The sequence below is a fragment of the Rhynchophorus ferrugineus genome, unplaced genomic scaffold (genome assembly GCF_030347505.1).
Source record: "Rhynchophorus ferrugineus isolate W39M unplaced genomic scaffold, kcgeb_rfMv2 rfM2, whole genome shotgun sequence".
NCBI classification, from domain to species: Eukaryota; Metazoa; Arthropoda; class Insecta; order Coleoptera; family Curculionidae; genus Rhynchophorus; species Rhynchophorus ferrugineus.
This window is the reverse complement of record NW_027472581.1, coordinates 12,100,978-12,114,909: the sequence shown is the minus strand read 5'-3', so window position 1 is coordinate 12,114,909 and position 13,932 is coordinate 12,100,978. Positions and strand designations below refer to the sequence as shown.

Below are 13,932 nucleotides of genomic sequence, written 5' to 3'. Positions count from 1 at the left end.
ATACCTTTTAATGGTGGTTAAAACTCAACCCAGATGATATATACCAAAATCAGTAAACATTTTAGTGTTTTATTTTGATGATTTAAATGATTGGTATACAACTGTCTCGCTTCAACCGATTAAATAATATTATTCGTTACTAGCTGCAAGAATAACTCGCTCACTAAGCTACTTGTTTCAGCTTTATACATATTTATATTTAAAAAATGATTTCAAATACTTAGAATATCGAAAATTTACATAATTCGCCATTCTAAGATAAGATAAGCGCGGTTAAGTCTTACAGCTTCATCGGTTTAGATTCCTAGGAAGTATTGGACTTGGTAAGAAACAATTTCGAACGTATCGAGTACTCTTATTTCGACAAAATCGAAAATTTACAAATCCTGTGGTTGAATAATAACTCAATATCGAATTTCGATATTAACTACAAGTCGGAAGTACAAAAATCTTTGGTTGTTTTAGATTTAAGTCATAATAATATTTCGTCGTACGACTACGAGTTGTTTTATGAAAAGATGCCAAATATAAAAGAAATTGTTTTAGAACAAAACTGCTTCAGCTGTGATTTTTTCGTCAGTATGTTCAACTATTATCGGGATAAAAATGTCTCGATATGTATATCGTCGTGGTGTGACTACAACGAAACTTTAACTTATATTGATGACATTTGTCCGGAAGAATATCCGACAACCACAGAGAACACTATTCACAATTCCACTGATTTGTCCACTGACTGTGTATCAGCTGTTTTCGTTAAAACACTTTTATTTGTACATTGCATTATTTCTAGCACTCTTTTGTTGATCTTTTGAAATTTTAGAAAATTTTAATTTATTTCTACCTCATTATTTATTTTTAATTGTTTTTTTATTGTATATTTTTGTTGATATGCTTTAATAAAAAATATTGGAAACATAACTGTATTTTTATTTCATCACAAATAACATACCTTTTAATGGTGGTTAAAACTCAACCCAGATGATATATACCAAAATCAGTAAACATTTTAGTGTTTTATTTTGATGATTTAAATGATTGGTATACAACTGTCTCGCTTCAACCGATTAAATAATATTATTCGTTACTAGCTGCAAGAATAACTCGCTCACTAAGCTACTTGTTTCAGCTTTATACATATTTATATTTAAAAAATGATTTCAAATACTTAGAATATCGAAAATTTACATAATTCGCCATTCTAAGATAAGATAAGCGCGGTTAAGTCTTACAGCTTCATCGGTTTAGATTCCTAGGAAGTATTGGACTTGGTAAGAAACAATTTCGAACGTATCGAGTACTCTTATTTCGACAAAATCGAAAATTTACAAATCCTGTGGTTGAATAATAACTCAATATCGAATTTCGATATTAACTACAAGTCGGAAGTACAAAAATCTTTGGTTGTTTTAGATTTAAGTCATAATAATATTTCGTCGTACGACTACGAGTTGTTTTATGAAAAGATGCCAAATATAAAAGAAATTGTTTTAGAACAAAACTGCTTCAGCTGTGATTTTTTCGTCAGTATGTTCAACTATTATCGGGATAAAAATGTCTCGATATGTATATCGTCGTGGTGTGACTACAACGAAACTTTAACTTATATTGATGACATTTGTCCGGAAGAATATCCGACAACCACAGAGAACACTATTCACAATTCCACTGATTTGTCCACTGACTGTGCATCAGCTGTTTTCGTTAAAACACTTTTATTTGTACATTGCATTATTTCTAGCACTCTTTTGTTGACCTTTTGAAATTTTAGAAAATTTTAATTTATTTCTACCTCATTATTTATTTTTAATTGTTTTTTTATTGTATATTTTTGTTGATATGCTTTAATAAAAAATATTGGAAACATAACTGTATTTTTATTTCATCACAAATAACATACCTTTTAATGGTGGTTAAAACTCAACCCAGATGATATATACCAAAATCAGTAAACATTTTAGTATTTTATTTTGATGATTTAAATGATTGGTATACAACTGTCTCGCTTCAACCGATTAAATAATATTATTCGTTACTAGCTGCAAGAATAACTCGCTCACTAAGCTACTTGTTTCAGCTTTATACATATTTATATTTAAAAAATTATTTCAAATACTTAGAATATCGAAAATTTACATAATTTTCCATTCTAAGATAAGATAAGCGCGGTTAAGACTTGCAGCTTCATCGGTTTAGGTTCCTTGGAAGTTTTGGACTTGGTGAGAAACAATTTCGAACGTATCGAGTACTCTTATTTCGGCAAAATCGAAAATTTACAAATCCTATGGTTGAACAAAAACTCGTTTTCGAATTTTAATATTAACTACAAGTCGGAAGTACAAAAATATTTAGTTGCTTTAGATTTAAGTCCTAATAATATTTCGTCATACGACTACGAGTTGTTTTATGAAAACATGCCAAATATAAAAGAAATTGTTTTAGAACAAAACTCCTTCAGCTGTCATTTTTTCGACAGTATGTCCAACTATTATCAGGATAAAAAAAATGTCTCGATATGTATATTGTCGTGGTGTGACTACAACGAAACTTTAACTTATATTGATGACATTTGTCCGGAAGAGTATCTGACAACCACAGAAAACACTATTCACAATTCCACTGATTTGTCCACTGACTGTGCATCAGCTGTTTTCGTTAAAACACTTTTATTTGTACATTGCGTTATTTCAAGCACTCTTTTGTTGATCTTTTAAAATTTTAGAAAATTTTAATTTATTTCTACCTCATTATTTATTTTTAATTGTTTTTTTATTGTATATTTTTGTTGATATGCTTTAATAAAAAATATTAGAAACATAACTGTATTTTAATTTCATCACAAATAACATACCTTTTAATGGTGGTTAAAACTCAACCCAGATGATATATACCAAAATCAGTAAACATTTTAGTGCTTTATTTTGATGATTTGAATGATTGGTATACAACTGTCTCGCTTCAACCGATTAAATAATATTATTCGTTACTAGCTGCAAGAATAACTCTCTCACTAAGCTACTTGTTTCAGCTTTATACATATTTATATTTAAAAAATGATTTCAAATACTTAGAATATCGAAAATTTACATAATTCGCCATTCTAAGATAAGATAAGCGCGGTTAAGTCTTACAGCTTCATCGGTTTAGATTCCTAGGAAGTATTGGACTTGGTGAGAAACAATTTCGAACGTATCGAGTACACTTATTTCGGCAAAATCGAAAATTTACAAATCCTATGGTTGAATAATAACTCAATATCGAATTTTAATATTAACTACAAGTCGGAAGTACAAAAAGCTTTGGTTGTTTTAGATTTAAGTCGTAATAATATTTCGTCGTACGACTACGAGTTGTTTTATGAAAAAATGCCATATATAAAAGACATTGTTTTAGAACAAAACTCCTCGTCAGTATATTCAACTATTATCAGGATAGAAATGTCTCGATATGTAAATCGTCGTGGTGTGACTACAACGAAACTTTAACTTATATTGATGACATTTGTCCGGAAGAGTATCCGACAACCACAGAGAACAATATTCACAATTCCACTGATTTGTCCACTGACTGTGCATCAGCTGTTTTCATTAAAACACTTTTATTTGTACACTGCATTATTTCTAGCACTATTTTGTTGATCTTTTGAAATTTTGAAAAAATTTCAATTTATTTCTACCTCATTATTTATTTTTAATTGTTTTTTTTGTATATTTTTGTTGATATGCTTTAATAAAAAATATTGGAAACATAACTGTATTTTAATTTCATCACAAATAACATACCTTTTAAAGGTGGTTAAAACTCAACCCAGATAATATACACCAAAATCAGTAAACATTTTAGTGCTTTATTTTGATGATTTAAATGATTGGTATACAACTGTCTCGCTTCAACCGATTAAATAATATTATTCGTTAGTAGCTGCAAGAATAACTCGCTCACTAAGCTACTTGTTTCAGCTTTATACATGTTTATATTTAAAAAATGATTTCAAATACTTAGAATATCGAAAATTTACATAATTCGCCATTCTAAGATAAGATAAGCGCGGTTAAGTCTTACAGCTTCATCGGTTTAGATTCCTAGGAAGTATTGGACTTGGTGAGAAACAATTTCGAACGTATCGAGTACACTTATTTCGGCAAAATCGAAAATTTACAAATCCTATGGTTGAATAATAACTCAATATCGAATTTTAATATTAACTACAAGTCGGAAGTACAAAAAGCTTTGGTTGTTTTAGATTTAAGTCGTAATAATATTTCGTCGTACGACTACGAGTTGTTTTATGAAAAAATGCCATATATAAAAGACATTGTTTTAGAACAAAACTCCTCGTCAGTATATTCAACTATTATCAGGATAGAAATGTCTCGATATGTAAATCGTCGTGGTGTGACTACAACGAAACTTTAACTTATATTGATGACATTTGTCCGGAAGAGTATCCGACAACCACAGAGAACAATATTCACAATTCCACTGATTTGTCCACTGACTGTGCATCAGCTGTTTTCATTAAAACACTTTTATTTGTACACTGCATTATTTCTAGCACTATTTTGTTGATCTTTTGAAATTTTGAAAAAATTTCAATTTATTTCTACCTCATTATTTATTTTTAATTGTTTTTTTTGTATATTTTTGTTGATATGCTTTAATAAAAAATATTGGAAACATAACTGTATTTTAATTTCATCACAAATAACATACCTTTTAAAGGTGGTTAAAACTCAACCCAGATAATATACACCAAAATCAGTAAACATTTTAGTGCTTTATTTTGATGATTTAAATGATTGGTATACAACTGTCTCGCTTCAACCGATTAAATAATATTATTCGTTAGTAGCTGCAAGAATAACTCGCTCACTAAGCTACTTGTTTCAGCTTTATACATGTTTATATTTAAAAAATGATTTCAAATACTTAGAATATCGAAAATTTACATAATTCGCCATTCTAAGATAAGATAAGCGCGGTTAGGTCTTACAGCTTCATCGGTTTAGATTCCTTGGAAGTATTGAATTTGGGGCGAAACAATTTCGAACGTATCGAGTACTCTTATTTCGACAAAATCGAAAAATTACAAATCCTGTGGTTGAACAAAACTCGTTTTCGAATTTTAATATTAACTACAAGTCGGAAGTAAAAAAATCTTTGGTTGTTTTAGATTTAAGTCATAATAATATTTCGTCGTACGACTACGAGTTGTTTTATGAAAAGATGCCAAATATGAAAGAAATTGTTTTAGAACAAAACTGCTTCAGCTGTGATTTTTTCGTCAGTATGTTCAACTATTATCGGGATAAAAATGTCTCGATATGTATATCGTCGTGGTGTGACTACAACGAAACTTTAACTTATATTGATGACATTTGTCCGGAAGAGTATCCGACAACCACAGAGAACACTATTCATAATTCCACTGATTTGTCCACTGACTGTGCATCAGCTGTTTTCATTAAAACACTTTTATTTGTACACTGCATTATTTCTAGCACTATTTTGTTGATCTTTTGAAATTTTAGAAAGTTTTAATTTATTTCTACCTCATTATTTATTTTTAATTGTTTTTTTTTGTATATTTTTGTTGATATGCTTTAATAAAAAATATTGGAAACATAACTGTATTTTTATTTCATCATAAATAACATACATTTTAATAGTAGTTAAAATTCAACCCAGATGATATATGCCAAAACCAGTAAACACTTTAATGCTTTATTTTGATGATTTAAATGATTTGTATGCAACTATCTCGGATTGACAGATTAAATAATATTATTCATTACTAGCTGCAAGAATAGCTCGTTCGCTAATCTACTTGTTTCAGCCTTATACATATTAATATTTAAATAATGATTTCAAATAGTTAGAATAAAGAAAATTTTAATAATGCGCTATTCCAAGCATACCTTTAAACCCCTCAGTGTTTTAATGTTGCATTTCACAAAGATGTCTTCAAGATAACATAAATATCTTATATATTATCATGAGGTCATGTTATTAATTTTAACAAATAATGACCAATAATGTCAATGTCATAATTGACAACGAATCTGTAGTATTTATATTCTTAAGGAAATGAATATCCCTCCTGAACCGAAACAAGAAAACAGATTACGCAACTATACAGTACATTTTGGGAAAGTTAAAGTGTTTCAATCTTATACCAAAACGGTTGTATGCACACATTTTACTGTCAAGGTAAAACAAAGACCTTGTCTTTATTTTATCATCTTATTATATTAAGTTTGTAGAATGACGTGATTTGTAATATAAAACAGCATCCGGATACTTGCAAGATTCACAACATGTTCACTGTAAGTAGTCCTTGTTCGGACGTCAGAATACCAGCTCATAAACATCTTGAATTTATTGTGACATATAAACCGATAATACCGAATTACCGTAGTTTGGAAATCTACGAATACACCGATTCGGACTTAAATTCTTTTTATATTATATTAAAAGGTGAAGCAATAGGTGAGTTTATTATACGTTTTTATGCTATACTTATTCAACGCTCAATTTTAATGACCACAGTCTTAGTATGAAAGGCATGAGGATCTAGTTAATTATGTATAACCTACCAAGATCTATGCTACATTATATAAGTTGATATATCCATCCACCACATCCTCCTTAGACTAGTTATTTGAACTCTCTATAACGGAGAAGTTAGACCTAATGAAATCCATTTAAAATGAACACTTATTTTCATATTATATTTTGTTTAAAAATTAAATATTCCTTTGAACAGATTTTTTTTTATTTATTAAGATATTATCAGTAGTCATTGCCGAACTTGAAATTTCCTTCTACAGTAACTTAAATTTAGGTACTTATCTAGAAAGATCCAAAGGTCCGTACTTAGTTTCCAATGAAATAAAATAAATATTAGTAGCATATTTCAGCGTTTTTATCATTTACTACACTTCACTACACAACTGTGTTTGAGTCCTAGCTCAGTGTTGTCCAAAATTGCGGTACTTCGGTGTACCTGAAAGTCTTTGTTCATGCCTTGTTGCATCTCTTAATTTTCACTATAATAGTTGGATTTCAAAAACTTCAATGTACGTAACTATTCCTGTAGTATCTGGGTACATCCACAATACTTCCACAAATCATCAACAGTACTTTAGTCTAACTACTAAATGACCTAATGCTCGTGTGATGTACTCTATATATATTCGTCAATAATACCTATATATATATATATATATATATATATATATATATATATATATATATATATATATATATATATATATATATATATATATATATATTAACTATATAACCAGATTTCTCAGTACGTGTTGTTATTTCGATAAGACAATGCATTACTATCAGTATAATCTTTATGAATTTTACAGATATTTTAATGATACTCTATATACTAGGTACTTGCACGTATTTTGATCAGCAGTATCTACTGGTGAAATTGTCTTGCAAATAATATAAATTACTGTTAAAATACTTAATCCAACTATAAAATTGGTTTTAATATAAGTGGCAAACAATCACTACTTTTGTTATTTGATTTGAATAGATCTGATCGGAAGCCTATCAGACGCCATTCGAAACTAGTGCTAGCGCTCCTCCGCCATATCCTAAATGTAGATTTTGGTTTCAACGATGGAAAAATGGTGTCCATGTCATAGAACGACCTTAAGGGCCAAAAAAGTTTGAAGACTTTAAAATTTTAGGAATTATTAGAAGAACACCCATATCACACTCTTAAATAACTTTCAGACAACTTAGCAATTAAGGAATCAAAATTCTCTCAATTTAACAGCCTTAACTATATCTCGTGCGCCTATATGCATTATCCTGATCTCAACCATCGCAATATATTGTAAATGTATTTCTATCTGGCAAAAATATTGACCAAATAATATATAATGCATCTCCAGAGATACTTTAGAGAATTCAGATATCATACTTAGATATTACATGTTTCTGATATTATATATTTAGAATAATCATATATATGTCTCTGTCAAATGTATATAATTTTCGAGAATATATTTTCTCACAGCTTCTTGTGATAACAGATAGGCCAAATATATAGCACCTGGAGATTATTTCACCAATTAAGCACTTAACAAAATAATTATTTCTAATATAGTAGCTAGATATGGTCAGAGTAAGTAAAATATGAGATGTATTTTAATAAAATCCTTTTATTAGAAAGAAAGCCCCCTTCTAACGCATGCCCACTTTTATTCAACTTTCTCTCCACTATCCATCATATTTTTTCTCAAACCTTAATATCTTTTAAAGAACAGTCCCAGATAGACAATTGATGTATGTTATGACGATATAAATAATTTTAAAAAATCATTCCATAATCTAGATACACTTGACACTAGATAAAACCATCAAACTATATCAAAATATAGAGAATGTTCCACACAGAACAAAATGTTGCATCCTTAGCCTTTCTCAAATAAATCAATATATCTATAAAATTCAATAAAAACATATCTAAGTGTTTTCCAAATACCAAAAATGTATCAAAACGATATTATTCCGTGTTTATTAAATAAATAGGATATTCTTGTGATTCTTGTGATCATCCTAACTGTCTGGTATGTTGCAAATATCCAACGTTGAGAAATATTACTTACATGTAATAGCAACAGGTTCCATATTCAGCTTCGTTCCTCAATGAATATTCTACTAATTACGAAAATAATATTTTACGAATTTTGTCGTCGTACCGTAAATCTTTTTTTTTAGTTTATTAAAGGCTCTCTTTATTTAATATTAAAATATTTGAAAATAATTTTTCACAAGTTCACATTACGACAATATTATCCAACTAATATAATTAATTATTAAAATAATCATTCTTAACAAAAGAAAAAAAAATTATTTGCTGCAGGACCCCGTTGTAACATATCAACAAAAATAGTTTTCTTCCACAAGAAATCCATGAAGCAACGTGTAGAACGAATAGTAGAGATAAAAAATAATTCGTCAGTCGAGGCTGCTTTTAAATTCGACACGACATGCGATGATGTTTTCCAAATCAGTCCAGTCGAGGGCACCATTTCAAAACGAAGTTACCAGCACTTTAAGGTCAAGTTCGATCCGCAGAAAAAGGGAATTTTCTTTAGTCAGTTTTTCTGTTTAATATGGAACACGGTAAGTATGAGTGGACAAAATGGAGGACTGTTTGGCCTAGACAAGAAAGAACGTTAATAGTTATTTAAAAGTGATATTTTTACTTATTATGAATCGATCACCACAATGCTGTTAACTTGTTAAATCGACATAATAATACACTTAATATTCTACCACCATAAAAAGATCGAATAAGCAGTGATAAAACAATTGTTTATGAGAAGAAAACAAATGATGGTGTTAAATTAAAGCCTGTGAATATAATATAGTTGAATTCAAATGTACTATTAAGCATTTTTATTAAAGGTTCTTTAAAAAGATTCTTAAATTCATCAATTATATTTGTATTTCCAATATCCATCTGAGAAAGGTTCTACTCTAATAATTATGAAATGAATAATTAAGAAATATAAAAGAAAGTTGGAGTATATCTCATAACAATTGAAAAATGTTCTTTCTTACGAAGGCATAGTACTGATCTTACAACCCTCATCAATGGTTCTTGTAGCTTTGCGTCCCTTTCTAGAAACCTCTTTTACTGGAGACGATTGGATGTTATGGAGAGGAACTTGATCAAACCCAACTCGAGACACTAACAACCTTTAATTTTCCAATAAATCAAACTTTTGGATATGGTGCCTATTTAAATGATCACCTCACCAAGAGGAAAGATACTCCTCCATTTTCGTTGAGTTCCAATTTTATAGACTTTGGTCAACTCGAAGAAGGCGTATCCATCACTACCACGTCGTTCACCAATCATTTGAAAGAAGACATATTGGTTGAATGGTATCAAGGTTTGTAAAGGTTTTTTTTATTTAAATGTCTAGGGAACTAGCCAATTGAGCTAAAATAAAAAATTGCGAAAACATTGATCGAAAATCCTAAGGTCCAAGGATATTAGTAACCGTTCCGTTTGATTCTTAATTTAATAATTATCCTTACTTGTTCAACAATCTGCACAGTATTGTATCAATTGGTTTCCTGTATAAACTAAGTTAATGTATATCTTACTCTTAAGTCTACATGTATTCATTAATCAGATAGGATGAGTTAAATATTTTATTCTACAAAGACTATTAACAGTCTTTCAAAATACTCATCGCAATCACCCTGAGTTATATTCCTTACGGGTTCTAAGAGGATATCGCGCTGTATCCCTTCGTTAGAGAAATAGTACAGAGCATCTATAAGTATAAGTTATCATAAGTTCATAAGTATCAAACTTATGAAAACGAGCAAGGCGCTAAAACAACGTTTGTCCTTCTCTTTTCCTGGTCTCTGGCTTATTTGGAATATGGGAAACCCTTTATAATTAACCATTGGTTAAAAGAGAAGGTGGTTGGCAGATACAATATGCTTTTAGAGTAGGAATTCATTCACAATTCACAATAATTCACAGTTCAGGGTCGAGAAGTCTAGATAGAAAGGGCCAAATTAAAGAGCGTCTTGGTTCACTTAATTATAATTAGAGCAAGTAGAGTAAGTAATGTAAAGTGTCAGCTGTCAGCAATCTGGACGCAAAGTGAATCAATAACAATAAATAAAGGTAGTTTGCTACAAGAGCTAACGAAGTATTGCAACGACAAAGAGAGAACCAGTTTTGTTAATACTTCTTTGACAGTAAATTTTACATGACGTAGATTCATTTGAGACAGAAAATTTCTGGTTTTTTTATCAAACTGTTTACTGGCATATTTTACAAATATGAACCACAGAACTTATAGAAACTTAACTTTATAGATGATTTAAATAACACTACAATTGTCTTCTCAATATGTGTTATATACTAAGACTCGCGAAGAAATTTGTTTGGTACATTCCATCTCTATGGCGTGTTTGTTGGTCTATTTTTGAGGCCATTTTCTGCATAAAATCTGCTCACATATCTAAATTGAGTAAATAATTGGCTCAAATACACTTTTTTGTGATACACCTGCTTTAGCTTCTTTTATTGTAGAATAGGCTTTCACTTTGGCTCTAAATATGCTGGCTGATATATGAGTCTAGGGTTCTTCATAAATAATCGAAAATAGTATCTTCAATATAACACCATTTTTTAAGAATAACAATATTAAAGTGGACAACCTGTAGCATATTTAGTATATTTTAGTAGCTCTCCTCTATTAACCATATCCCAATACTATCTCCATTCGAGAAAAAATAATTGCTCCAATATACTTTTTGTCATACACCTGCATTAACTTCCTTAATTATAGAGTAGGGTTCCCATTATTTGATTTTAAACATTCTGAGTGACGTTTACATTTTTAACAATGACAGGGGTGTGCAACTCCCATGGTAAGTAGTGGGGCAAAGTTTTGCTTAGTTCAATCATTGGCGGAGCTGACAACGTGAATTTGATTGGTTAATTTAAAATGGTTATGTAGAAACCAATAAGGAAAATACTTTGCTTTGATTGGTCTGCCATTTCGCCTGATTATTTTGTAACATCACATTTATTGGCCTATTTATAGTATTTAAATGATAATCAAATTTAATTTTTAAAATTAATTTATTCAAATAAAATCCTATACAAATATACATAAGTGTAAATAATATAAATATATATATAAACAAATAGCAAAAAAACTAGATCTCCCGTTAAAAAAGAATATAAGTTATCTAACATGTTCATCTTCTTCACAATTTTCTCCGGGAAAATGATGAGATGAAAAAAATCGAAGTGATGATGTGCCCTTTTAAAGATTTCTCAAACATACTAGGTGAAGGATGCTGTTCTACCTTCATGGGCTCTAATAGATCCAACAAAATTCTTTAAGCAATCTTGGTTAAGATTTGTTAAACAAATGTAGTTATTTGTAAATTGAGACAAAATAGATTTCTTTAAGGTAATAAATCCCCTAAAAGTAACAATTAAATTTTGAATTGATGGCACCGTAACAAATATTTTCTTAACAAGGCAATCAAATTTAAATATACAATAGCTCTACTATAAAATTATTGAACACTGATTGTTTTAAAAAGTTAAAGTATTGCAAATATTTTAGGAATATTTTACAACTAAAAGTAGTATTTATTACTACTAATTATCCAGTTATTTTAATTATTACCTTCTTGTAAGACTTCTTTATGTAGAGACATCACACTGACAGCATACGAACAACTTGGTAGATTAATTGAATTTTATTACTACTAACATCTTCATAAGTAGGTTTTGGTTTTCTGTAAACAAACAATATATAAACAGACATGTAGTAGATAGATAATTTTTTATGTACCTGATAAAAACAATGTTGGATATGCATTTACCCTAATACCTGTTCGTGAATGAAGGGTAACTCTAAACTTTTCACTAAAATGTCCGTGACAGACACCATGACGTTGATATATTTGCATTGTGGTTTATCCAGGTAACTTACTACTATTTACTTCAACAACCCATTTTTGGAAAGGAGCGAGATCATTTTTTGGGAAACGATATCTAATTTCCGTAGTAGATTTTCTCCCCGGTACACTACATCTTTTACTACACTAACGCATTGTCATCAATTTTTATATTATTACTCCATAATAATTAATGTAAAACAGAAAATATGCACAAGGTAAAACGAAAATTTCTTGATCTAAACAAAAACCAAAATCTACAAACAACAAACTTAAAAATGGACGCTCATAGAAAATGCTTACTTCACACAATTTGATCGACCAATCGCGTTCCATGTTAGTGGCGGCACCAGGTATTTAAACTAGCCAATCGCAATTTGCGATCGCAGCGCTACCGTTGATTGAACTAAACAAAACATTCTCCCATGGTCGCCTATACCGTGAAATTTCTATTTTTCTATGAACAATGACAACATTAAGTAGAACAATCTTTAGTATATATTTATTTATTTAAACATTTTTTCTAAGACGCATCTATACGTAATCATCTTCCATTAATCATACCCCTAATATTATCTCCACCGGAGCTCCGATACTACCGTCCATCATCCGAACGAGCTCAGCGCTCGCAATTTGTCGTTTTTCGCGGTCAAACAATCGCCGCACAGATAAACCAGATCGTGTCTTCGAAGATGGCCGTGCAAAACAAACGACCACGAACCAGACCCGAACCAGAAAAAAAGCCGGACACGAAATCCATGCCCGTAAGTTTTTCGACCGGTCATCGTCGCAGGGCGGCGTGTTTCCAGTTCCAGTTCGTTCTTCGAGATTAATTCGATTAACGGCCAAGAGCCGCGTTTCGATTTTCGGCAGATGATCCGATGATGAGTCGGTGATTGTTATTAATTAAGTTTTAGCAACTAATAACTTTCAAGATTTGTTCATCCTCGAAAAGAATTTTTCTGGTGATGCTAATAGTCCTGAATTATTACTTATTTAATTATCGCTTACCTGTATATTTTTTTATTATTATTTATTTATTACATTGTTACCAGTCGTTTCCGACTAACCTACAATTTGTCTTTATGATAACTTAAATCTAGGTATATAACTAGGAGGACCCATCGGCCCTATCTCAGGTGAAATAATGTTTATATATGTCACTGCTGTATTTTTTATTAACTGCACCTCTCTATACAACACTACACAAGATCAGATGGCTTGATTCTTTTGAGTCTGTGTCCTGCTCTGGTGGTATCCAAAAGTTGCAATACTTCTATATTCTCATTAGAATGGAGTATTTCCTCACGCCACATTGCAATTCTCTTGATTTCTTGATTGACTGTGGGTATCTGAAGGTCTCGATGTAGGTAGTCAGTCCTGTAGTATTTGAACATAGTTGAACTTGATATGTCCATATAGGTTTCAGTATCTGCTTATATAATA

At 30.3% G+C, this 13,932-nt stretch overlaps 1 protein-coding gene across 1 annotated transcript in view; it reads left to right on the top strand.

The window, feature by feature from the left end:
- The first annotated feature begins 86 nt into the window (after window positions 1-86).
- The window catches only part of LOC143190797 (uncharacterized), a 42,605-nt gene continuing 28,759 nt past the window's right edge, over window positions 87-13,932 (top strand). The window contains exons 1-8 of the mRNA XM_076395366.1: window positions 87-93; window positions 466-738; window positions 1,414-1,686; window positions 2,155-2,475; window positions 5,174-5,481; window positions 6,264-6,489; window positions 8,897-9,159; window positions 9,665-9,935. Of these exons, the coding sequence (XP_076251481.1) occupies window positions 87-93; window positions 466-738; window positions 1,414-1,686; window positions 2,155-2,475; window positions 5,174-5,481; window positions 6,264-6,489; window positions 8,897-9,159; window positions 9,665-9,935 (1,942 nt within the window). The remainder of the gene's footprint in view (window positions 94-465; window positions 739-1,413; window positions 1,687-2,154; window positions 2,476-5,173; window positions 5,482-6,263; window positions 6,490-8,896; window positions 9,160-9,664; window positions 9,936-13,932) is intronic.